This window comes from Patella vulgata, chromosome 1, assembly GCF_932274485.2.
Source record: "Patella vulgata chromosome 1, xgPatVulg1.2, whole genome shotgun sequence".
Taxonomy (NCBI): Eukaryota; Metazoa; Mollusca; class Gastropoda; family Patellidae; genus Patella; species Patella vulgata.
The window spans coordinates 10,436,351-10,463,974 of record NC_065879.2 but is presented as its reverse complement, the minus strand read 5'-3'; the positions used below and the strand labels follow the sequence as shown (position 1 = coordinate 10,463,974).

At 33.8% G+C, this 27,624-nt stretch overlaps 1 protein-coding gene across 7 annotated transcripts in view; it reads right to left on the bottom strand.

Moving 5' to 3' along the window:
• The window catches only part of LOC126814525 (traf2 and NCK-interacting protein kinase), a 155,417-nt gene that overhangs the window by 10,457 nt on the left and 117,336 nt on the right, over positions 1-27,624 (bottom strand). For 4 of the 7 annotated variants that reach the window (XM_050539711.2, XM_050539740.2, XM_050539720.2 and 1 more), the window contains 8 exons: positions 8,922-9,060; positions 7,803-7,930; positions 5,212-5,446; positions 4,130-4,195; positions 3,531-3,685; positions 2,779-2,842; positions 1,839-1,939; positions 1,235-1,384 (listed from right to left, as the gene is read on the bottom strand). In XM_050539711.2, coding sequence (XP_050395668.1) covers positions 1,235-1,384; positions 1,839-1,939; positions 2,779-2,842; positions 3,531-3,685; positions 4,130-4,195; positions 5,212-5,446; positions 7,803-7,930; positions 8,922-9,060 — 1,038 coding nt within the window. The remainder of the gene's footprint in view (positions 1-1,234; positions 1,385-1,838; positions 1,940-2,778; positions 2,843-3,530; positions 3,686-4,129; positions 4,196-5,211; positions 5,447-7,802; positions 7,931-8,921; positions 9,061-27,624) is intronic. The other 3 variants (XM_050539730.2, XM_056103509.1, XM_050539759.2) reach the window with 2 other exon arrangements.

Sequence of the window (27,624 nt, the reverse complement as noted above, 5' to 3'; positions counted from 1 at the left end):
TAAATCTGCCTATTGCAGGTCTTTCTTTTGGCCTCAAATATTATGTAAACTATTAATTAGATATTAATTAACATTACAAGCTCATAATCATCTCTCTAGTCTAGACCATTGGATGGCTGTGATTTTAATGGATTTGAACACCAACCAGATTTTAAAATTTAACAATAAAATGGATAATCAAGACTTAAAACAAGAACGCCCAGTACTTTATCTAAATCTTACATAATGCATCTTTAATTGTTAAGTTTTGTCCTTTAATAATCCCAAACTTTCAAATATTAAAAAATTATTTTTTTCGATTGAATCAATGTGTCTGATTTATTTTAAAGTTAATCATAAATAATCTGATCAAATCCTGCACACTAGAACATAAAAGGCCATAAAAAAATATTCTGTCTCTCAGCTACTCTCACATCACTTATAAAATGGATGCATAACACGTTTTTATTTGAAAAAATAAAATCATAACAGTCTCACTACCGCACGTAAATTTTTCTCCTGGTTACAAGAAGTAACTCTATAGACATTTCTGATTGAAACTGGAAGTTTACCTTAGACTCAATTATCAAGTATGCAACTGACAATGTAACTGACAATCATAAATGAAACTGGATAATCATAAATTTCTATCAACAACATGAGATAAATGTAGTAGTGCCTTGATGTGATTTTCTGTTTTAGAATTCATTTAGCCAAGTAGTTATGCTTTGACAAATTAAAAATACAAAAACAAAACCCTCCCTCACTCATCAAATCTTTTGAAGACTTTTCCGAGAAACAGATTTTTTGTAAACTTTTCCGAGAAACAGAATATCTTTTTTTTGTATGACATAATCAGCTTATAAAATAATATACACCACACATCACCAATTTGATGTTGAAATGTTTGAAAATTGAAAAAATTTTTAATTTAGAATGGTAATGTTGCAAATATTATTCCATAAAAGTTTATTCTAATCTGGTACCATTGTGTTTTGAAGATAACATACCATAGAAAACTCATCTATTCCCGATACAATTTGGTCATAGAAATTTTTAAGAGTCTTCTATTCATAAAAGAGGATCAATTTAGTATATCATCTAAAAACCACAATGAATTGGTGTCAACTCTGTCAAACCAACTTGCAGGATGTCTGTGAAAATTTGTGCACATTAGTTGTGCCATTTCTCTGTTAATGTGCACAGAAGAGGGGAAAAATCAGTGAAATATTATATCAACTAAATTCATACTTACATGTGAAGGAATGTAAAGGTCAAACACTTGCGAACTATCAAGGTCGATGGCATGGAATCCTTTGTTGGAACCGTAAATGACCTTTAACCGTTGACCTTCTTCCACAGTAAGGTCAACTATTAGGGGTTTATAAGCTAGTTCTGGGAAAGACTGAAAATAAATTTTGTATTGAATTAAATAAAGCGAAGTAAAGAATTTTCACATCAATAGTTTAACGTCCACTCGACACAAACTAGGTCATTTCGGGACTAACATATTCAATTTTTATTTCAATAATTCGCATGTGCGTCAGGGTCTTTTGCAGTGGGAGGAAACTAGAGGACACAGAGGAAACCCACGAGGTTGGACAGGTGACCCTACTCCGTACAACCGGGGAATCGAAACCACACCAGTTGACTCAATGAGAGACCTTATGATACAACGCGTACGCGCTCACCATATTGAAATTTGCAATAAGCACCGCTAGCTAGGCCAAATTTCACTCATGTAGGACATTAAAATCCCATTTCATTTATTTGTGATGCAATTTCCCTGAATTGTCTTTTATAGTCTAACAAACTTATTTTTCAATTATTATCCCTATCGCTACAAAAGAAGTTCTCACCTTAAATGCCATGAATTTATGATAAGGTTTAGGAGCCCAGGCATAGATTTCTATACTTTCTTGTAAAGCAATTACTAGAAATTTGATTCGCTCGTATTTAACTGTAAAAAAAAAAAATATAAAGAAATATTAAACAATTTCAAAAATTTATGTTGATAGTCATAAAACCATAAAATACAGATCTATATTTTGTTTTATTTTTTTTATACTTTCAAGGGCCCACACTACAAGAAGATCTGACTGGTTGTAGTGGAAGGTCGTGTCAGGGGTCGTACGGGCAGTTTTTGACCTTATGATGTCCGACATTGATTAATCAATCAGTGTTGACGTTTCTAGTGGTTTACCCACAGTTTTGGGCATTGCACGCTAAGAACACACTGTAAAAGACCGTTTCATTGGCTAATCTCTCACTTCAACCAGAACGTGGATTATATAACAACTCTTCCAGATCCTAGTGTTGTGAAGTCAAGTAAAACAAAATTTTGAACTATAAAAAAACGAAACAAAATAGGATCTGGGTTTTAATCAGATTGTCATAATACCACAGCCAACAACTTTTCAAATGTTCAAGCATTTGACTTTACAATTTGGAATAATAAAATACTGAGGTACCAGTATGCCCATAAACAGGTTAATTGTCCAGGGTGGGTAGCAAGGGTTTCCAGATGGATGAAGTAAAAGCAATAACACTGTATGCCCCTGCAAGTTTTTTTTCAACTTGGACCAAAAGTTCGAATTGTTTAACTATTTAAAACAAGACTATTTGAAGTAAGGGCAATAACCCTGTTCAAAATATCAAATAGTTTTTATATCCACAAACACTAAAACCCAGCAAGTTTTATCATATTGAGTAATCATCACAATTTTAACTAAAATCTGAAAACACTTCAGACAGACAAGGTGATGACTATATATTTCCGTAAAAAAATGTTGAACCTACCTATTTTGAAATGTACACAATTCTCTAATTCTCCAACATTTACCCAGCCGTTCTTTTTATCATTCTGTATAAAATAAATACAAACAAATCAAATATATATATATACTACAGTATAATGAAATGACAATACTTACCAGTAATATCAATATTGTTGTTTCACAGCCATTGTTTTAGTTTTAATACTGGGCCTGGGCTTTCACTTAAAACATTTGCCAGTTGGGAATTTTAAAATGTATTTTGTGTATATCAAATTCATAAGTTAATTTTTTCTGAAGAATATGGCAATTTTTAGGATTGTCCCTACATTTATTGCATGTTGAGATAAAATTCTTTAAAACTCTAATCTAAGTTCTCCAGTCAGCCAATTTCACTGCTCATTTGTCCAGACTGGCAAATATGAGTGAATTGAATGTCCTGCTTCTAAAGAGTTCAATACCAGAGAGAAATGGGTTTAACGTCCACTCAACACAAACTAGGTTATCTTGGGACTAACATGTGGTACAATTTATTTCAATAATTAGCGTGCATGTAGCAGTCTTTAGCACTGGAAGGAAACTAGAGGACCCAGAGACACCCCACAAGGCAACGCAACACCCTTGGGACCGAAACCATGCCATGTCCCTCAATAATAGACCTTATGATCCAAAGTACAGGTATTAGACCACTCAACCATCGAAACGCCACAATCAATATAAATAAATAATAAAAATAAAAAATTTACCTAAAGAGTACTAAAAGTTTTGGTTACTTACACTACTTACCCCTTCCGTTTTAAATATCTTGCTTTTTAACCAAGATAGATAATAAACACGGATTTTGTTCTTCTTGCCCGATATGGTGACGAGAATATTCTGTCCTTCTAAAACTTCCATTTGATGAAAGCGTCGGCGAGATATTAATGTGTACACTGTGAATAATAAAAATCCCGATAATGTGTTAAAAATAGATGTGGTGATGAAGGTATGACATCTACGTATCATATCCAATATGAGAGAGAGAGAGAGAGAGAGAGAGAGAGAGGGGGAGAGAGAGAGATGGGGTTTAACGTCCACTCGACATAAACCAGGTCATTTCGGGACTAACATATGGTTCAATTTTATGTCAATAATTCACTTGTGTGTAGGGGTCTTTACATGTGGGAGGAAACTGGAGGATTCAGAGAAAACCCACGAGGTTGGACAGGTGAGATGAAGGTATGACTTAGAGCATCTACTGATCATATCTAAATGTGAATCTCAGCATATAAAATGGGGTCGACAGTGTACAAATGATAATAATTTCCTAAATGTGCGTCCAAATCAGTGATTATTTCATTATTCAGTTTTATGGATGATTTTTGTGATTAACCAACCTTTTCCTTGTCCACTTCTATCTAGTAACATCAAGCCATTTTCTGTTCCTATTAAGAGATTCACCCCTGCAACAAATCATAATTAATATTTTAATAAGGAAACAAAATTCAAATAATACAGGTTTAAAAAATATGTCTATTCTGCTGAAAAGTGGGGTGGCAGTGATCGTGTATTATTAATATTGTTACAAAACACTGATAAAGACAAATCTGTGACTGACAAAATGACAGGCACCAGAAGAGTTGTGTCTGATAATTCCTGTATTCATGCCCGATCTGTGACAGGTACTAGTGTTGGCACAATACATCGTTGAGGGAGAGAGAAAAATTTTGGGACTAACATATGGTTTAATTTTATTTCAATAATTTGCTTGCGAGTAGGGGTCTTTAGCAGTGAGAGGAAACCGGAGGACCCGGAGAAAACCCACAAGGTTGGACAGGCGACCCTATTCCTTGTCATGTACAACCAGGGAATCGAAACCACGCCAGTTGACTCAATGACAGACCTTATGATACAGCGCACACATGCTAACCACGATATATCAATTTAATCAATGTATCGCAATTCATGATTCGCGTACTGAATCACAAGGCTTTGAATTGATTCTTTATGATTCTTTTTTATGTCTTTTTGTCGCTTCGGTAACTAACTTGTCACACATTATCCATAGGTACAAACTAAACACTCTTAAATTATTTTTGTGTTCATTTTCATCCACATCAATGTACATGTAAACAGTTTTATTTCTATGACATCGACAGGGCTAAAAATTCTTGCCATCCTGTTGTTTTCTTTGTAAATATTGACCTGGTTATGAATCATGATATGAATCGTATCGTAGCACACGAATAGCAATATGTATCGCATCGTGACTGCAATGGTAATACCAGCACTATCAGGTACATTTTTTCTAAGCATGTAAACAATGATGCATAGTTAATAAATACTATTATTTTTAATGTAATAATGCAATGTTTGGCTCTTTATACCGGTACCTCTATTGATAGTTCCAACAGGTTATAACTATATATTGAAAATTAAATTAAGATATGATTAAAATGTAATGGAATTAAAGTATTACCCCATAATGCAGCACATAATATATCCGAACCGAAACGTTTCTTGTATTTTCTGATCTCTGGTGTGTCTCCACTGTCCACAACTGTCGGAGATGGTGTGACATTGACGTTGATCTGGGAACCTCGTCGGGATTGCTGGGAAATGGAACCAATAGTTGAACCACCTGCTCCGAATCCAAACGCGGAGAAGGACCTCTGATGCCGCATCGAGGGCTGTTTACTGACAGCCTGTCGATACTTGAAATGGTAGAACCAAAATATTTCACATTTTTGAAGGGCAAGCAACATAACTTAGTGAAAGAGGACAATTTTGATAGCTCATCAGGTCAGGCGAGTTTCTCTGGTTTACACGTGTTTAGGTTATAAGGACAGGAAATATAAATGCAGGAAATGATTAAATATGATTTGATTATTAATTTTGATTATGAATGAATGCTTGATAATATGCGATGATAATAATTTTGAATTATTATAAAACAAAAAGCTATGCAAAAAAATTAAATTATGCATAAAAATTATTTCTGTTTGCATCAATGTCAAGCATTCTGACTAAAAAAAAAGGTCAGCTAATAATTCGGCGCAAGCAATGATTAAATGAATGAAATTTTGCGTCAACCTGAAAACCAGAGAAACAACCGTTGTGATGGCTTCCATATCCCCGATAGCTGGAATCGAGAGCAGGTGTAGTAGTAGTAGTAGTAGTAGCAGTATGACCAAGGGAGATAACTAACAAGACCATCATCTCACTGACGTCTGCTTAGGGCAGGCATCTTAACTAAGGTTTAATAGGGTTAGTCAAAATAAAGAAAGCAAAGATAATTAGTAGGTTTGTTAAAATTACATGCTAATTCAAAAGAAATAAAAATTTCAATTCATTCAACAGTTTGAAAATTAAAAATTCATAGAAATTGTTTAGGATTGAAAGTTGATGAATTAAACATTCCCTTAACCTTAAAACAATATGAATTGAAGGAAAATATCTTATTATAAAATTACATATAATTAAAATTTCACAATCCACTAGACCACAATTAAAAAATGCTGGCCATACTGGCAGTACACATTCCATTAAATTTAAAACTAGTTTCTTAAATAAATATGATCATTTAAAATTTTAAATTAGTACTAAAGTAAAGCATTATTTAACAAAAAAATATATATCCACAAGAAAATTACATTTTTATATTGTGGTCTATAATAAGCTGCATTTCACTGAAGAATAACCGAAACTCAAAATAACAAATTCAAACCAAAATAAACCCCTTCATTGATAATCTGATTTTGATCATTTATACATCCGAAGCAATTCAAGATACCAATATTATAAATCCAAACCCCCACAATTAACATTTGTTGATATCTAAAAGTTATTTTCTGGGGTCTTTGAAATTAATCTCAAATCTTACAAATATTCCATCCAACATGACAGATCATATTTCAATGAAGAGATATATTCGATTCTTATTTGAATATTTTGAGTGAGCTTCCCTGATAACATCAACACACTCTCACATGCAAACCGTTCTTCAGTGAAATGTTATTATTACAACAGACAATGTCTTCATTTTGTTTACGTTATTAGTTAATTTTCTTTCAAAGCCGCTGTTCGTGAGAGAGAGATAGAGAAATGGGGTTCAACGTCCACTCGACACAAACTAGGTCATTTCGGGACTAACATATGGATTAATTTTATTTCAATAATTCGCTTGCGTGTAGGGGTCTTTAGCAGTGGGAGGAAACCGGAGGACCTGGAGAAAACCCACGAGGTTGGACAGGCCCGCTGTTCGTCATTTGAGACATTTTGAATCAGTTGAAAACTATAATATTGGGAAAGTTGAACTAAATGAAATATCAGTACAGAAAAGGTTCAGTTCCATTCAGTATTTACAAAGATATGATGAATTTAAAATTTCAAACATTCAGCATCACATGAGGATAATATACACTGTAACCTGAGTAATGTTTAATCTTGTGTATTTAGCTCCAATTTCTTTAACATTAGTTTAATTAATATCAAATCTTTGTTTGAAAATTCATCTAATTTGTACATGTGTCTAGTTTAAATCTGGCCATTTAATTTTGATGGGACGAGCACCCAAGTTCATTTTTAATATGACTGAATCCAGACTAGGAAATCATCTATCATTTTTATTTTTATTTTCATTTCTTAGTTAAATGCTATATAATCAATCTCGAGTACCTTTTATATTTTGATTTTAATTTCTTAATAAAATGATATATATAATCCATTACGAGTACATTTTAGGCTTAATTAAGATGTGAAAAAAATAGAAATTGTCTGAAAAATGCAAATACGACCACCAGCTTCAATTTTCTTTAAAAAAAAGTGAAATGTAATGGGGTTTAACGTCCTACTGCCTTGCTCCAACTGAGCTAATGAAGACGGACATACGCCATAGTCAGTCCAGCGTCTTACCCTCTTAGCCACCGTGACTCCCTTTTTTCAAAGAAATTTTCGGTCATACTAATTAACATTTACAAATTTAATTGAGAATATAGAAGACATTGTCCATTCATTATAAAAATATAAAATATAAGTATATAAACAATGGAATGATGTTATAATATTTACCTCTTCTGATGTTGTCTTATCTTGTGGACGTTGTGGGGTGGGTGGGGAGCGGGATTGAGGGGGAGTGTGTGGAGGAAGGAGATCAGGTAGCACATTACTACTGGTACTGTGTCGTGGAGACTGCATACCTGTAACAAAATATTTTAATGCAAAATTTTCGTAAATATATATACAGAGAGAGAGAAATGGGGTTTAACGTCCACTCGACACAAACTAGGATATTTCGGGACTAACATATGGTTTAATTTTTTTTCAATAATTCGCTTGCGCGTAGGGGTCTTTAGCAGTTGGATGAAACCGGAGGACCCGGAGAAAACCCACGAGGTTGGACAGGTGACCCTACTCCTTGTCACGTACAACCGGGGAATCGAAACCCCGCCAGTTGACTCAATGACAGACCGTATGAAATATATATAGAGATAGACATGGTGTTTAACATTTAGTCAACACAAGCTTGGCCATTTTGGGACTAACATATGGTACAATTTTATTTAAAAAATATTTCAATGCAAAATTTTCATGTTTTAGCTTTCATTGGAATCTGGCTTTGTTCACAATTAATCAGTAGATCAGGAAACAACAAAGATAACTAGGGAAAAAGAGATAACATCAACTCTGCACAAGATAGACAATTTTGGGACTAACAAATGGTACAATTTTATTTCAAAAATTCCAATGCACGGGGGAGTCTTTAGCAGTGACAGGCAACCGAAGGACCTGGAGAAAACCCATTAGGTAAGGCAGGTGACCTTACTCCACGTCACGTACAAGTTAAGTGTTAGATCAAAATAACACCAGGTGACTCAATCACAAACCTTATGACCTAAAGGTTGACCTTTAAAAAGATTTAAGTTTTGTTTAAGAAAGATTGTATTTAATCTTGTAAGTGGACGATTGTCAGTAATAAACAGGGCCCTGTTTCTCGAAATCTTAACTAAAGATAAAATCCAATTTTAGTAGATACGTCACTAAGCACTAAAATCAATTCAATATTATCTAATCCAATTACTAAAATTTGGATTTTATCTTAGTTAACATTTCGTGAAACAGGCCCCAGGGCTCAACTGATTTAGGGCTAGTTCAACATAATCCTGAAAGTTATTAAATGTTTATTTTTACCAAGTGCTCCAGGAGCGGAAGAATTTGACTGTGTTCTATGGATATGACCAACAGGAGGTTTACCACTGTTTCTCTGAGCTTCATTTCTCCTATCACGATACTTATCAGCTCCATCTTGAAATGACGGATCAGATTTATTCTGAAAAATATGAAAGAAGAGAAAATGAATTAAACATGTAACTAGTATGTAATCAGATAAGGTCATATAACATCTATTTATTAGCAGAACATATAATCTATTAGTGATTAATGTGACTTCATTCAAAGAAGCTGCGTGACACTATACATTGTACATCATGGATATTATTACGATTCCATTCAAAATTAGAAAATTAGTTAAAATCTAAAAAAAATCATATAACAATCATCTATCAATGCTACATGTACAATGTCAACTCGGATATTATGTTACATCATGCAACTGTAGTGTTCATATTATTAACTTAGATTTGAAACTCCGTTTGCAATTTTTGTGTTTTGTTTTCTGGATAAAAAATTTATAATGCATGAATTTGGGTGAACAAAGTTTGTTTTAAAATGCTTAAGAAAATACAGATACACAATGATACTGTGTCAACTCTGATGCAATCTAGCTGCAGTTTTTATTAATTTCATTTTGTCACTGATGTTATCTTTCACTTGTAAATATAGGTTGCCAGGCAATGAACCATACATCCACTGCAGTTAAGTTGCCTGAGCCATACACAAAGGTTATGATATTGTGAATTTTTTATACAGTTTAAAACAATTAACGGCAATAATTGTCTGGCCGTTAAAAAATTATAGTTTGAACAATGCATAAATTCCAAGCAGTTAAAATAACTCTAGTTTGAACAATGCATAAATTTCAAGCAGAATGGACAATAACTTTTGTCGTCTGCCCATTTATTACTCTCTATAACGTGAACATGTGCCATAACTCTAGTTGTAATAAACAGTTATTATCGAAGTTTGATAAGATTCTATGAAGGCAATACAGACCACATCTCAATGCCACGTTATAATAACTACAGCTACATATTATCTGAGTTGACAATGTATAATCATTTAAAGATAATTGTGATATTTGCAATTTTTGTCCATTGTGTGAGTTGAATATAATTTGAGTTTTAATCAATGTGGCAGTAGATGATAGCAATTGTTCTGTATTGTGTGAGTTGAATTTAATTCGAGTTTTAATCAATGTGGTGGTAGATGATAGCAATTTTTGTGCATTATGTGACTTGAATATGTTGAGCTTTACTCAATTTATAATGCATACATTTAGGTTAACAATGTTTGTTCTAAATGCTTTAAAAGAAAATATTGCGGCACTCAAACTGGAAAGATAATAATCTGAAGAATCTGTTTGTCATTATCAGAACATTTTTAAGTGTGTGTGCCAGTTGTGTAAATTTGTTTGAGCCAGTAATAATGTTTCTACGATATCAAGTGTGGACAATGTGTTATATTTTAGTAGGTATTGTGCCAGATATTATTATTTATTGATTTTCATAATGTGTGGTGTACACATTTAATGATCATGAGAATGCAATTAATAAACCAGGATGTTTTAAAAACTTGACAATACTCCACACGTCACTTCGATGTCCGTGGCTTTTGTTCGCCATCTGAATAAATTCATAGAATGACCACACGACACCAATAACTGATACCAAATTTACAAATGGATGTTACCTTTGTCGTCTACACAATAGGGAAAACAATTGTCATAAATCTACCAACACATCAGAGAGTTCACCTGATCACAAGAGATAACAATGACACTCACCACACACACACCTGCATGCACGCAAACACTGATAGACACAGGTCTTCACATCATTATCCCCTTCCCTTCAAACTACTACCATCTGTCAACTACGGGTTTTGGGAATAGGAAAGTGACGTCTGCTTGCCGTAGCTTATAATTATCATGTCTGAGGGATAAATCTTTGTAGAAAAAATTTCTCAATGTTTTTAATATGATTTGTAGTTCGACACCAATGTTCTAAAAATAATTAGCATATCATGCAACAATAAGCGCCGCACGTCTGCCAAACCCAGACAATTTGTATGAAGAAGATTTGCTTGAGACAATAATGCGAAGAACAGGATATGGAGACCTGTTCTTGGATTACACAATTACAATCACGAACAATAATCATCAAATAAATTGTAGTTTTAAGACAAATCTCTTCAGAATTCAAAATCCTTTTTAGACAATTTCAGTCATGAACTGGATAATTCATCAATATCCAAAGTGTAATCCAAGAACTACCTCATTCACGAATCCTTTTCATACCATCTCTTTTAAAAAAAATCTTCAAGACAATTGAAGCATGTCCATGCTAATTATCTTGCCTGCTCGAACAAATGCATAAAGAAATTGCAAATTTCCATTTCTACCTCTTAGAGAAAATACAATTCAGCAATTATTTACAAGTCTTTCCTAATTTTATGGGTTTTTAAAATTGTATAAATCAACAAAAGGATTGACATCATATAAAAGTAATTACAATGTTTTTTCCTAATTTAATGGATATCTAAAATCTGACATTTTTTTTTTTTATAAAAAATCAAAAGCATCATGCATCACATTGAAATATTTACAACAAATCCTTCCTAATTTTATGGATTTTTAAAATTACTCAAATTTTATAAATCAACAAAAGCATCAATATCCCATATAGTATCGAATATCTCTAATTAGCATATTCTCTAAATGAAATGAAATGAAATGAAATGGGGTTTAACGTCCTACTGTTCTGCTCCTAACCTGGGCTAATGAAGACGGGCATACGCCATACAGTGTGCTATGAGGGAAATTTTGCCCGGACAGCGGCACTACGGCCTACTCTTATATCGAATTCCCACTGCCAAGGGATCTTTTATGTGCACGCCAATGTGTACACGGGACCTCGGTTTTTCGTCCCATCCGAACGACTAGACAGCTTTCCTTGTCAGCCCCTCCGTCCTGCATCACTGACAAGGGAGAACCACGCCGGAAAATCTGGATGAACTTTCTCGGCCAATGCAGGGATCGAACACCCGACCTCCAGGCTAGCCAGCTAGCGTCTTACCCACTTAGCCACGTGATCCCCATTCTCTAAATGAGCTTGTCAATTAATACCATGTAATTTATGTGTATTATTCATGATCATGTTTACAAAGAAATTAGATAATGATGCTTGATACATCAAACATGAGAAAGGATGCTGTAGAAACCTAAGTCTTATGATCAATGAAATGAAAGAAACTTCAAAGAGCGGGTCAACTATTATAGATTTCTTTCCTTGTTCATAAAGTAATTTTTAGATTGCTACTTTGTTGTGGATTCATTAACAATTCTGTATTTTGGAGGGATTGAGGGAGGATGACTCCCAAGACTATGTTTTTTGGATGGGAAAAGGAATCAAACAAACTATAGCAAAATGCCAGGTAGTAATTTGTAGCTTTTTCCTTTGTTGCATCAAGTTACCTATTGTTTGGCAAAGATTTACAAGATTAGATTTATCGTTTTTCTTTTACATGTGTCAACATAAAAGGTTTGTTACAGGGTGTAGAGCTTCGTTACAACACCTGTTGTTTAAGTAAATACAGGTAATAATCAATCTACCTGTAAACCAGACATACTTAACTTCTCATATTTGTGGTAATTTTTATTTTGTAAAGAATCTGGGGTACATGAAATCCGTACACACTGAACTTTAATATGTAGTAATTTACATGTTTTTTTCTTTTTTGATAAGAAAATGAATGTGGGGAGTGAGTTGGTCCCAAGGCTGTATCAATCATATTTAGAGATTTGGGTATCCAGAACATTAATGATTATGTAATAAATCAGATAAAACCCTGTCTTCAAAATAAAACAATACCAATAAATCTATTTCCTCATGTAGCAGGTTACGGCTGAATAAGATAACAGAGATTTGTTACAGTCTCGATGAAAGTCAAGTGTCATCCTTCAGATAGTAACTCAATTTAAAACCCCATCATTTTGGTAGTTTTAATTCCTCGAGTCTCTCAAGAAGTCACTTATCAAACCAGACAATTTTGGTTGCCAACTGGCACTTAACACCAAAACACCCCAAAATGTCTTGGCAAAAGTTGGAAATGCAAGTAATAATTGTGGACAAAGGAACACATAACCATAGAAGACATGCAAAGATTAAACATTGAAGGGAAATGCAAGAAAATTAGCTTCAATTTTAGATTAATCGACAGGGACAAACCTGCAATTATTTGACGATAGCGACTTTAATCCAATATAGTAGTGAGTCAGTTTGAATATGGACAAGTTTTGAGTCAGCGGTTGACATCACCATCTTTCTTCTCCACTACTACCCTGATTGATTTGACAATGTCATGAACTGACATCAACCAATTCCAGAACACATCTCTATCTCTTAAGAAAATTGTAACTGGCTTAAGGTATTTGACACAATATTTATATTTCCTAATGTTCATGGATTGTCACATCAATAATAATCTGAACAGAAATTCACCAAAATTGGGAAATGTAAAACACTTAAATCACACAGTCTTATTAGTTTTATTTTAATCTCAAAAATAGTTTATTTTGGGAATCTTGATATCACTTTTCCAATGGGTTTAATCCAAAATTGAGAGTGATTTTTTTTTTTTTTTTTAATTTGAAAGCAATATGCTGTTCAGATCAGCTTCTCACCAAAATTGTGAAATGTAAAATGCTTAAATCACACATAGTCTTAATCTCAAAAATAGTTTATTTAGTGAATCTTGATATCACTTCTCCAGTGGGTTAAGTCCAAAATTGCGATTTTTTTTTTTTTTTTTTTTTAAATTTGAAAGCAATATGCTGTTCACTTCAGCTTCTCAAAAATATTTATTCCATAATAAAACACTTTAATCTGTTATTGTGAAAGGATTATCATGTGTCTGTCAAACTTAAGTACTAATACAGCAATTTCCGCTTAGAAATTAATTTCATAAATTCAGCTGAAAAATGATCAGCTTTACGAACCACTTGATCAAATTAATAACAGAAATTGTCATAAATTTGTTTTTATGATGACACGCAATCAGGTACGGAATTCGCGTGAGTCAAAGGTCAAACTATCGCCCAGTGTTGGGTATGTCCTCATGCGTGAGTTTGGACAGTGGTTAGCCTCAACTGTGGCTAGTTCTGGTCATTGTGTGAGTCACAATCTCATCTAAACACACTAATGTAATATTGTCCTCTTAATCAACAGACTCGCACATTTCATTACAAGATTTTACAGACATGCTGGAGTGGCCTTAATTCAATTAACAAACATTGACTCGTGGCCAGCTTCTTTAAGGCAAATTATATAAATGAGTTAAGTCTGTTTGAGGTTTCATTTTAGAAATTCACCACCAAAGGAATGATGCTGGCTCAATGCAGATTCCAAAGGGCATCAAAGTTAATCTTGCAAAGTTTGCAATTATGCCATTTTTCAAGCTTATAAATACACCAGATCACAGTCAATCAACATCAAAATATTTAAATAAAGACTCCAGGATCCTTATGAATAACTATGTAACCTAAAAATTTTGCTGTCAGGAAATAAAAACGTTAAATTAAATTTGACTTCCCAATCCTCTTATAGAGAAGAAATATTATAAGTAGGCTACCAAAATGTAAAACTCTTTGAGTATTAATCCAGTATGTTGATAAAAGACGATCTCAAGAGACACTTTAATAATATGACGGCCTTGTACTTCATCCAATCAAACTTTATTTATGATTCGTAATATTATTCTCACAAACAGTCAGAAGAACCATGGCAGACATTTGTCTCGGTTATAAAGTAATGAATAATTCTATCTCCGTTTGCTATTTTCGGTCATTCATTCATGAAATAATTCAGAAGGTTTCCCAGTTCAGCCATAGATCAACTCATTTGGGATATGAATGAATAAACAACTTTTCTTTCATGAAGATTGAGGCTATTTTTGTAACTTCTGATAAAACAATTTCTTTTAGATAAATACTTCTAAATTAGCATTCTGATAATCATTTAGACCCAAAATAAAATTTAAACACACATAACTATTTATTCACATTTAATTTTCTAAATCAAATAGCTCATCTGATAAAGTTGTGTCTAAAATTAAAACTCATCAAGTTTTCGACTTACTGCTTAATTGCCTTTAGTATATTACTAAAATAAGAAAACTATAGTTTCCAATTTTAGTTTAATGAACTTTACCAATCACAGAAAGATTGTCGCTCGTAATTCTGACTTAGGTTGATGGACTTGGCTATAAATTCAACTACATGGGTACTCAAGAAGTACTCGATGACAGATGTTATGTTATTGCAATGAAGCGTTTACGTCAAGGTTCCTATATATGAAAACAGATTCCTTTCTTGTGTTGTATGTGGAGTTTAAAGCGCTGAGATTAAAAGTCATGCGTGTAAGTTTAAGTACTTGAAACTAGTAAAACGTAACCATATTGATACATCTGTTAATAATTTATGTAAATAACTCGTAAAAAGAAAGTCAGTTTGATATCTTAAACCAATACACATTGAGCTGAACCATCTATGTAATGACTTCCGTTTTCAATCATTTCTATGTAGTTAGTTCTGCTTCAAGTATTGTAGAATGACAGCACATTGGATCCAATATCAACTCCTCATGTACTGTGTGTATTTACATTCTAACTGACAGTTTGAGTTCGGTTTCAAACCAAAAACAACTTCCCGTAACACAATTTACATACTTCATTTGATCAAAACTCTACATTTACATACGGAACTGACACATTTCGTGAAATTAATATTAACTCATACTAACGGTAGGAAAAAAAAATTATGGATACTGGTTCAAGCAGAATTAGATAGAGGTTCTAAATTTTGTCGAAAGGCCTGGAAGTAATGTGTTCTAGTTATACCTGACAAAATGTCAGGAACATTCGGAACTTTGTGGTGGATATCTAATCTATACTAATATTTGTGACTGTCGTTCGTCTGTCTGTGTTCAGGGTTGGAGGCTACACTAGGGCTGTCCCAGGGGTTAAAATTTGGTGTATAGGCATAGCTCGGACTGGGGAGTAACGTAGGCCTGGTGGGGTTGGACTACCACTTTCGGTTTCAGAGTTATGCAACTTCTGGTTTCAGAGTTATGCTACTTCTGGTTTGTGTCGATTGGATGTTAAACCCCATCTCTCTCTCTCGGTTTAAACTAATTTGAGACTATCAAAATATATCTACAAGGAAGAAGGTGAGGACCAATGTGAGTGCAGAATATTTTATTCTTCATTTTGAAGTTAGAATCCCTATCTGTTTTTAATCTGTAGATAATAATTGGGAAGTCAAATTTAATTTAACGTTTTTATTTCCTGACAGCAAAATTTTTAGATTACATAGTTATTCATAAGGATCCTGGAGTCTTTATTTAAATATTTTGATGTTGATTGACTGTGATCTGGTGTATTTATAAGCTCTCTCTCTCTCTCTCTCTCTCTCTCTCTATCTGTTTTTAATCTGTAGATAATAATTCCATGTTACTTATGATTGTTGATATAAGAACATGTGAGCATCATTAATATGTCTACATATGTAACAAATTTATTATAAGTATAAGACTTTACTTTACCCTTAAAATAACACATTTACAGACTAATGCTTCCAATGTGGGAGCAATAAATACATTTCATTATAATTTATAGAAAAATACAACATATTAACTCATAAAATCTTCATAATGTTTTTTGTTATCTTTTTTTTTTTTTTGAATGGATCAGTTTATTAGCTATTCAAAATGGCAGATCGAAGCGAATTTAAAACTGACAAAATCTGAAGAATTACATTGCGGAGATTATGTCATTCTGAATAATAAAATCTTTAATAGGATCAATCCAAGGCAGTGGCAACTATGGTTTAGTTCTTTACTGCAGAGTTGGGTCACTTGCACAACTGTACCCAGGCCTGGAAATAACGGTTTTAGATGTACCTGACAAAATGTCAGGCACTAATGAAATAACACCTGACATTTTCAACTTAGTGCCGGACATGTATTAATAATATCAAAAAAAAGACAAATCAGTGCTGAAAAAAATGACAGGTGCCAGAAATTTAGTGCCTGACAAAGCCTAAATCTGTGCCTGACATTGTCTGTGACGGGAACCTTATTTTCAGGCTTGACTGTACCATATATTATTCCCCAATAGACCCCTCTACTACTGTTTACAAGGTATTCCGATTTCTAAACCTCATTATTCATCTTTTTAAGATCTTACAAAATTAAGAACTTGTATAGCTGACTAACTAAACGCCATTATCATTTATATTCTGACAGTTATTACAAAACTTTCTAGTTTTTTGTAATCTCACTGTCTCATAAAACTCAACAACTTCCTGAACATTTTTTTTTTTAATAAATAAAACCCCATCTAATTCATAATAATTTTAGACACTATCATTTTATGCTTAAATGATATTTAGTTATAAAAATGCCACTTCAGCAATCCAACATCTAAGGAGCTAACATTCCAGATCATGCTCGGCTTACAATAAGAATGATCTTTTTTATGAGCAGAATTCCAAAAGTCTATTAAGGAGTATGACGCTAGTTAAGTACTAGTTGAAAATACAACAAAAAGAAAATCTTTTCACTAATTAGTTTCAAGAGACTGATATAAAAATACAGGATGTTAAGATTTTATGGCTAATTTTAGGTTAGTGTACAGCTATAAAATCCATAAATATATGTACCATTGACAGTCCAAATTATTGCTCATTATTACATGTAGCTGTAGGTAGGGTATGCTTACACTTCCTAGAATGGTTAATGAAATGAAATGGAGTTTAACGTCCTGCTGTTCTGCTCCAACTTGGCAAATGAAGACGGGCATATGCCATACAGTGTCCTATGAGGGGAATTTTGTGAGGGTAGCGGCACTATGGCCTACTCTTATATCGAATTCCAACGGCCAAGGGATCTTTTAAATGCACGCCAATGTATACATTAGTTAAGCGTTAACTAAGCCTTAAACTCCATCCCCATTCCATTGTTAACAACAGTGCTATGGACTGCTTAAAGAATTTTAACAAATATCTTAGTAATTCCACCGGATTTCGCATTAAACAAAGTTATATAAATAATTTCATAGTTATTCGGTACAACATTTATCAGCTCTCACCGAAAGCATGTCTACCTGTGTCTATAATACAAACAGTGTAAATCATACAAGACCAAGTTTATTATTACAGAACAGGTGAAACAAGTTAAAATCCATGGTTATCCCAATGGTGCATATTATCAGACATTTAGACGATTTATGAAACAATAATCAGAAACCAAATAAATGTTACCCTTCTGCTATTCTCAAGTTGCAGATAAAAATGGAATCTTAAAAAGACACCTGCTTATTGTAATATATGACGTCTCTTTGTTTTCTAATATACCTGTAATTTAATCAAAGATTAGTAAATTCATACTATAGTTGTAGATAAGATAAATGATTTTCACACACGTTTTACAGTGGATAAGCTTTTGATATTGACATCTATGGTAGATGACTGTATATACATGTATGTTCAAGTCTAGAAAAAAGGCACCTGTCATAGACATTGTTAGGTACAAATTCTGGCCTCTGTACCATATGTGTATACCTGTCCTGAAAAACCTTTCTTTGTGTTGAGTAGGCGTTTAACGAAATGAAATGGGTTTAATGTCCTACACATGAATTAGATCCTTGAGACTCAACAGATTTTAAGTTTTTATAGAAACTCGTAGACTGAAATGAAATGGGGTTTAACATCCTACTGTTCTGCTCCGACTGGGCTAATGAAGACAGGCATACGCCATACAGTGTGTAATGAGTGAAATTTTGCCCGGGCAGCGGCACTATGCCAATGTATACATGATGAACTTTCTCGGCCAAATGAGTTTAATAACATTTCTCGATCTCGCTGCCTGACAGATTCAACAAAAATATTTCAGGTTATTTTTATGTAAACTGAAAAACCTTTGCAGATATTTGAACGAGATACACAACTATGGTATTTATTTGATTAAATATTTTAGATTATTTGTCTAGAATCATGAAACTCCTTTCCACTTCTTTTTTGATGCCACAAGAGGAAACAATATGTTAAACAAAAACAGTTTTCTGGAGACATTTTTATTTGGAAATTCAAAGTCAAATATCTGGGCAACAAACTTGTCTAAAATGACACACGTCAGATACAGAGCTTAGCTGGGAACCAGATTTAGAGCTTGCACATACTGCATGTGGATTTATTTTGCATAATCAGGGAGTAGTCAGTTGACATTTTGACAGAATAAATTCAACCCTGACTTTCTTTTGAAGCTTTAGAAAAACAGGACCTCAAAAATCTGGCCAATTATATTCATCCTTTCCGATATATAAATTTTCACACAACCTCTTAAAATAACCCTTGCCATATTGAAGAAAGTCTATTTTTGGTACCTTTGATCTGAAAATTTGAGTTCAAATACAGTAAACATAGTCTATGCCTTAACAATGCAATTCTCATCAAATTATCATTATTACAAAATACAGAAAACAGTAATTACAGTCAATCAAGTTCTAACAAATAATTACCAAATAAAAAAAACTAGTACGTATTGTCTATGATTTAAAAATAAAAATAAAATAAAACAAAGTACGAACAATCCAAACCATTAGACAAAATTCAAAGTCCTAAAATAACGGTATAGACAAAATAGTGTAATCAGCAACTGGACTGTTCACCGTGTACAAAATACACGACAGTCGTAACAGGTGTCTGGAAGAGTAAGCTTACCATGTCTGGCACCACACCCGCCATAGATGTATCCAAACCATAAGACAAAATCTTGGTAAAATAGCGCAAATTCTCAGCAAAACAAACTTTTTTTTATGCAAATGAAAATGCTAAAGTTTTTTCATTTATTTTCCACTATAAATTGTCTTATGGCGATAACATCATTACCAGAACTGGCATTTTTTTTACTTGCATACAAATACAAAAGATTTTAAATATATTTACAACCATAAAATGCTTAATTACTATAAACATTATAAAAGCTTAAAGGATTCGCTCTATGTTTCTTCGACCTGCTCTGATTTTAATGACAGATCGTTTATCAACATTCAATAATTTATCTCAGGTCAGCCATGATAAATGGGTTCCTGTACAAAACCCATCGATAAAATATTGCTAAATAATAGCAGTAGCAATTTAACATGGAAAGCCAATCGTCCATAAAGCCTGTCCAATGATCACCTTACTCCTGATTTTCACCTCTGCCAAGGAAAAACAAAGCATAGAAACGACCTCATCTAGTGTCGGCTTCAATGGGGCAGAAAGGGTAAGGAAATGAAGCCATGGGTGGCGTGGAGAATATCAAGTGAGATCCACTGACCCAAGAAAAATTCATCAAGAACCGCCATGTCATCATTAGCCGGCCAGATATTGAACATCCCTAAAATAACGAGCATTTTTTCTCCGAGCTGTCAATGAAACTGGGTATCAAAAGCTACTTGAGGAAAAGCATTAACCAGACAATTCTGGCTGGTCGATAAGAAACAATACTTGGCCACTAGTTGGCGGACATGTATAAAAATGTGAATGGTAATTAAGTACATTAAACGCTGGATAATAAAACAGAATAAACGACTTGCTGAAATTACTGTAAAGAGATCTTTCATTTTATGTGGAGAAGTTAAAAAATTCATTGATCCAGCACAAATCACTCACTATGCAACAGAATGAATGGTGATTTGATCAATGGTGTTGTGGGGGCGTTGAATATAAATGATTTACAAATAGATGAGTTTATTTTTGTTGTTCTACTCTCTTAAACATACATTATGCAAAAGCTAAATCTGCCTATTGCAGGTCTTTCATTAGGCCTGAAATGTTATATAAATTATTAATTAGACATTAATTAACATATCCAGACCATAATCAAATCTCGATGTCATTGCTAGCCTGTGATATTTATTGGATTAGGAGCTGCTCAGCGCTCATTCATGATTAAAACAAGAAATGGATAATCAAGACTATGTTTTTTATCGTACCAAATTTAGTAATGATGATCAAGGCTAGGTCCAAAATTCAATTGCTAAATTCTTGGTTCAAAGTGGATAAATTTGACTGAAATTTTCAGCAAATTCCCTTTACATTATCTAGTTTTTAACTATTTATAGTGAGAACTGTCAGCTCCTTATCTAATCTCCCATATTGTATCTTTAATTAGTTGTTTTCCTGCATTAAATTCACTGACCCTTGTCATATATTTTTCAGAAAATTTATAATTTATCCCAAATTGATTATTCAACATTTAATCAAGAAAAATAAAGTATCAACAACAGTAAATCTTCCAGCTTGCAATCAATTGGATTAAAAGTCTTGTTTTTATCATCTTAGGATGTTGATCAATTTTTAATTTGTAATATCTTTGTATATACAGATTTCAAAATCTGTAGAGAGAGAGAAATGAAATGAAATGGGGTTTAACGTTCTACTGTTCTGCTCCTAACCTGGTGTTAATGTTTAAAAACTTGTACTTATGTTTTCTATTTAAATGTAAGGGGCAGAATAATCCCCCGTCCTGAGGATAGTCTAATCCAGTGAGGGTCGTAATTTTGTTATTTTATTTTTTTTCCCATAACTAGGTATGTAAGGGGCAGAATAATCCCCAGACCGGAGGACAGTCTAATCCAATGATGGTCTTGTTAATTTTGTAATCCAAAAACAAAGAAAAGAAAAAGGAGGCAATGTTAATGTTCTTTATTTCACCTTTTTATAATTATACTTTCATTTTACCTTTATCACTTTACTTTCACTTTGTTTATACCGGAAGTGGAACTCTTCACTGAAGGAGTCCGGGTTAGTGTGAAATAAATATGGTTGACAGAGTACATGTGTTTTATTGAATAAGAGCCAATTAACACCTGGGCTAATGAAGTCGGGCATACGCCATACAGTGTGCTATGAGGGAAATTTTGCCCGGACAGCGGCACTACAGCCTACTCTTATATCGAATTCCAACTGCCAAGGGATCTTTTACGTGCACGCCAATGTGTACACAGGACCTCTGTTTTTCGTCCCATCCAAACGACTAGACAGCTTTCCTTGTAAGCCCCTCCGTTCTGCACCACTGACAAGGGAGAACCACGCCGGAAAATCTGGATGAACTTTCTCGGCCAATGCAGGGATCGAACACCCGACCTCCAGGCTAGCGAGCCAGCGTCTTACCCACTTAGCCACGTGATCCCCGTAGAGAGAGAGAGTTTAACGTCTACTCAACACAAACTAGGTCATTTCGGGACTAACATATGGTTCAATTTCATTTCAATAATTTGCTTGTGCATAGGGGTTTTTCGCAGCTGGAGGAAACCGGAGAAAATCCATGAGGTTGGAAGGCAACCCTCCCCCTTGTCATGTACAACCTGGGAATCAAAACCACAATGACAGACCTTGTGTTCTGATGTGCATGTTACACAATTCGGCCACCAAACCTCCCTGATCAGAATGGTATAAAGTTTAACATCTTCCAAACATATACATACAATCTGCACGCCCTAGCTAATCGGCCATTCCTCCCCCTTCCCAACGTCAAATGACGAACGGGTGGGATTAAGTAAATGCATACAAGTTGAAAAGTTACACCAAGCCAAAAGAAAGAATCAAGGACAGAAGGCTAAAAAGTATTTAATCAGATAATGTAGTCAAATTTTAAAATTTACACTGTTCAATGAAGGGTTATGTTTAAGTCTTTGGTGCAAAACATAATTCTGCATGTCATCAACACCAACCGCCATAAATAATGACTCAATGTAGTCACTACATGTAGCTGCCTGGTAACCAATTTAGACCATTTTAAATTGGACGAATAATTTGTAATTCCTGCTCATTTTAACTCACAGTCGTCATCCTAATGGTTCTTTATTAGTGAAACATGACACCATCATCTTAGGTTTACTGCTTCAGTATCACATTGGGTCTCGTTTTTATTGTGGACTTTTAAAAGGTTTTTTCACTGATCCACTGATTAATGAATATCTGTTTTTAGCTTCCTTGCATGGCTTAATTCTGTATGTCATTAGTTAGGATTGTTAACTGAAGTTCTAACAAATGTTGTGTGAAGTGAACGATTTGATCAATTGTGTGCCATGTTGAAGAACCAGTAACTAATAATCTAAATATTTACCATTTTTATTTATATTTATTTGAAAATTCAGCATGAATAAGAAATACAGAGATTATTCCGTAATCCAATACAATTTAAATCCTGATAATCTGATTTCTTTCCTTCTGTTGCCATGATATATCAAAAATATTTCAATGGCATATATGGTAACTGAAGATATACAGAGAATATTCCGTAATCCAATACAATTTAAATCCTGTTCCTCTTCTGTAGCCATGATGTATCAAAAATATTTCAATGGCATTTGGTAACTGAACATGAATCAGAAATACATGTACAGTAGAATCTGCATTAAGCAGCCACCCAAGGGAATTTTCACAACTGACCGCTTAACGGGAGTGGCCTCTTAATAAAATCTCGTTGCTTTTTGTGTCGACATAAATTAAATATTACGCTTGGATGCATTGGAAGCGGTAAATTTGGCCGTCGCTGAATCTTGCACCGAACGAAAATTCTTTACTCAAATCTCGGACATAACTTAACGGGAGTGGCCTCTTAATAAAATCTCGTTGCTTTTTGTGCCGACATAAATTAAATATTACGCTTGGATGCATTGGAAGCGGTAAATTTGGCCGTCGCTGAATCTTGCGCCGGACGAAAATTCTTTACTCAAATCTCGGACATAACTTCTGTAAACTTGTCATTTTGTACCAACCTTCGATACTACTGTCTACCATTGTGATGCATTCGATAATATTTATCCATTTTTGTGAAGAAAATCGATGAATTCATTTTATTTTATCAAAAAAGCACATGAACAAAAAACATCGCTAATTTTATCTCCTATTTACAGGGGGTGTAACTCTGTATGTAATATTATAGGAGGCGCTAAGAGAGATACTAGATGATCGTGACAAAACTCGGTACTTTTATTTTATTCAATCAGTATCAAATAATGTGTCGTTACGCGTGAAAACAATGATCAGGTTAGTCGTTTAATAAAACAAAAGATTAATTAACAGATAATCCCGGGTTGATTGTTATGTTTACATTTCTTTTTACCTGATCAGTGGGGGTCCAGTTAATTAACTACTACTCACGGGATTAGCGGGGGTGTTACAAAGAACGACAAGATGGTATCATTCAACAATGGCCGTTGAATGGGCGATGTTTTGTTGAATTTATTAGTAAAATAGTGACCGCTGGCCGCGTTAGAGGAGTGACCGTTGAATAAAGAGATGAAACAACAGAATTTCTACGGGGGGAATTTATCGTGACCGCTTACAAGGAGATGTCGCTGAATAGGAGTGGCTGCTCATACAGATTCTACTGTACAGAGATTATTCCGTAATCCAATATAATTTAAATCCTGTTCCTCTTATTCTGATTTTTTATTTTTATTTCTGCAGCCATGTTATATTAGAAATATTTCAATGGCATTTGGTAAATAAACATGATATATACGGGTACTAATTCTATGGAAGCCAATTAATGTTATCATTGCTTATTGAATAAACTGTAATTGTAGTCTACAGAAGGTGCGCTGTGGATATCAGATAGCACATTTGGGTATACACAAATATATCATCCACTGAAAATGGGGTTTAATGTCCACTTGACACAAACTAGGTAATTTTGGGACTAACATATGGCAATAATTCCCTTGTGCGTAGGATTCTTTAGCAGTGGAAGGAAACCGGAGGACTTGGAAAAAATCCATGAGGCTGGACAGGTGATTGTACACCTTGTCACATACAAGTGGGAAATCGAAACCATACCACTTGACTTCTGATCCAATGCACACGTTACCAACCCAACCTCCAACATTATCAAAGTATCTCTTCATCTAGCCCAAGAGGCTAATCAATAAGTTATAGAACAAAAGTAAGTCCTTGAGCCAGTAATATATTTAATCATAAAGAAGAATATGTTTAATTGAGGAGATGATCTAAAGATAATGAACGACAATGGTTAAGGAAATGGACCGGATCGTAGGATGAATAAATTCGGATAATAACACTGTTTATTCTCCCTCTTGAATCATTCTCCAGATCTTTTTTTGACACAAAGAAGCAAAGACTCTTGTGACCATTTATGTAACCACAGGGAGTCCCAATTAGATCAGGTTATAAAATATGCAGGAAAGCATCACAGGAAGTGATTTCCTCTCTTTGTTTAATCAAGAAAATAATTCATGAGTTCACAGAGATGACACATTAGATTAGCAACATGAGTAAAATTTAAAGTCAAGAAAGTTTAGTACAATTCCATTTCATTGTATTGTAGTGAAACAACAAATCATTGCTTAGTCGAAACAAAATGAAATGAAATGGGGTTTAACGTTCTGCTCCTATATTGGGCTAATGAAGACGGGCATACGTCATACAGTGTGCTATGAGGGAATTTTTTTACCCGGGCAGCGGCACTATCGCCTATTCTTATATCGAATTCCAACTGCCAAGGGATCTTTTACGTGCATTCCAATGTATACACGGGACCTCGGTTTTTCGTCTCATCCGAAGGACTAGACAGCTGTCCTTGTCAGGCCCTCCGTCCTGCATCACTGACAAGGGGGAACCACGCCGGAAAATCTGGATGAACTTTCTCGGCCAATGCAGGGATCGAACACCCGACCTCCAGGCTAGCGAGCCAGCGTCTTACCCACTTAGCCACGTGATAATCATTGCTTAGTCGAAACATTGCTCAATAATAAACAGTAATTGTATTCTATAGAATTGTTACCTGTGAAACAACCCAGTTACTAATAAAGGTGAAAAAGCGGCCATATTTATTTGGTTAGTTCTAGATAATACAGAAGAGCATGTAATAAATTTCTTGTCTGTGATATCACTCTCAGTGAAAGCCAGGGTTAAGCCCCATGAACAAACGTCAATAACTCTTGACTTCATATGTACATTAATGATGGGGCTAATTAACCCCATTAACTCATTCTGGATCCATAGAGATCCCATTTATTATAAATCTTAATCCATCTATCACTTTAGCTTTTTAAAGTAGATTAATTAGAGGGAGAAAGGTGTGTGTGAGGATTTTGCTCTGGTCATTCATCAATTTAATGAAAGTGATAGGACAAAGCAGTCTTCCTTGACACACTCCTTAACCTCGCCCAAATGGTCCAGTTTGATTTTACTTTCTATTGAGGATTACATGTATCTAACAAAGTTAGACTTATTTACACAAAGAAGTCTTTATATTTAATAATTAACTATCCCAAAAATACGAATAAGCTTTAAAACAATTTATTAAGGTCAAATTCACAGCTGACACAAATCTAAGTAAGTGTCTCAGATGAAAGTCTTTTTAAAATATAATAGAACAAATACTACAAAGTTATGAGTATTTCATTTGTTAACTCATTTTATAATTGATCACTTTTAGATGAAGAATTTTTTTTTTTTTTTTCCCTTAAAGTATGCATGCCATATGCTTAAAATAAACGCTGAAGTATGATTATTGTAATGAAATAAATCTTATGGTCTGTTTCCAAATGGGGCATTTTTCTCTTAATTATATCCAATAAAACTATAAAAAGGAATCATAAACATGACAGAAAATATGAAAGATTACAGATAATATTAATAAAAGATATGAAAAAGTTCTGACAAGTCTAATCAACACATGTCATGTAAACTTAAATTTAAATTTCACTAAGTTAAAAAGTAACAATGACTTTAGTGTTGATTTAGGTTCATCTGGGTACTATATAATAATAAAAATACCCTAGGGCTTTCTCATAAAATACAATAGGTACAATACCTGGCTATATTCATTTTGTAATTACTACATTAATATTTAATTAAACTTATTCAAAATTTGTATTTTAAAATTAGTTTTGTCCTTTTTTAAGCAATCTTTAAAACTTATAAAAACATAGAATTAAAGCGGAAAATTCCTAAAAGTAAGCTATCTTTATTTGTCAATTTTTTTAAGCTATCTTTATAACTTGTAAAATCATAGAATTAAAGGGGAAAATTCTTAAGAGAGGATATTGTGATAAACTTTGCCCATATGCTCATTAACTGCATTCATATATAAATTCATCATCAAGTAGCAATGTTTTGGTTAATAAATCATACAAAAAAAATAACCCTTTCGCTAAGATGTCAAAAAACTCATAACTCCACTGTCTTCACCATGTCAAATTAGATCTAAGGTATTCCTGATATTGTCATGATGATGCTAAAGAATGATCTGGCTAGCTAAAAAGAGAATGGGGAGGAGATGTTATCTGTAAAAGTTATGACAAGACAGCAGTAATATATCGAGGAAGGACCGTATGTTGTAACAAGACCACTAGCTAATTAAACAATCTGACTGGTTCAATGACAAACTGGTTGGCTTTTTAATCAGTTCTCCACTACCTACCAAGATTCTTTGCATTCTTGCAGGTCTGACATGGCAGGTACGTGGTAATCGACTCCAGATTGGTTTACTTGTTTACCTTTCACTTAACACCGATTGACCATTTCATATATCTTTATTACTTTTAGATTCTGTTATCTACTCTTACTTATATAAAGCCTGATTAAGACAAGAAACAAAGCTATTTAATGGGCTAGATGTATTCATTTAAAAACCGATATATC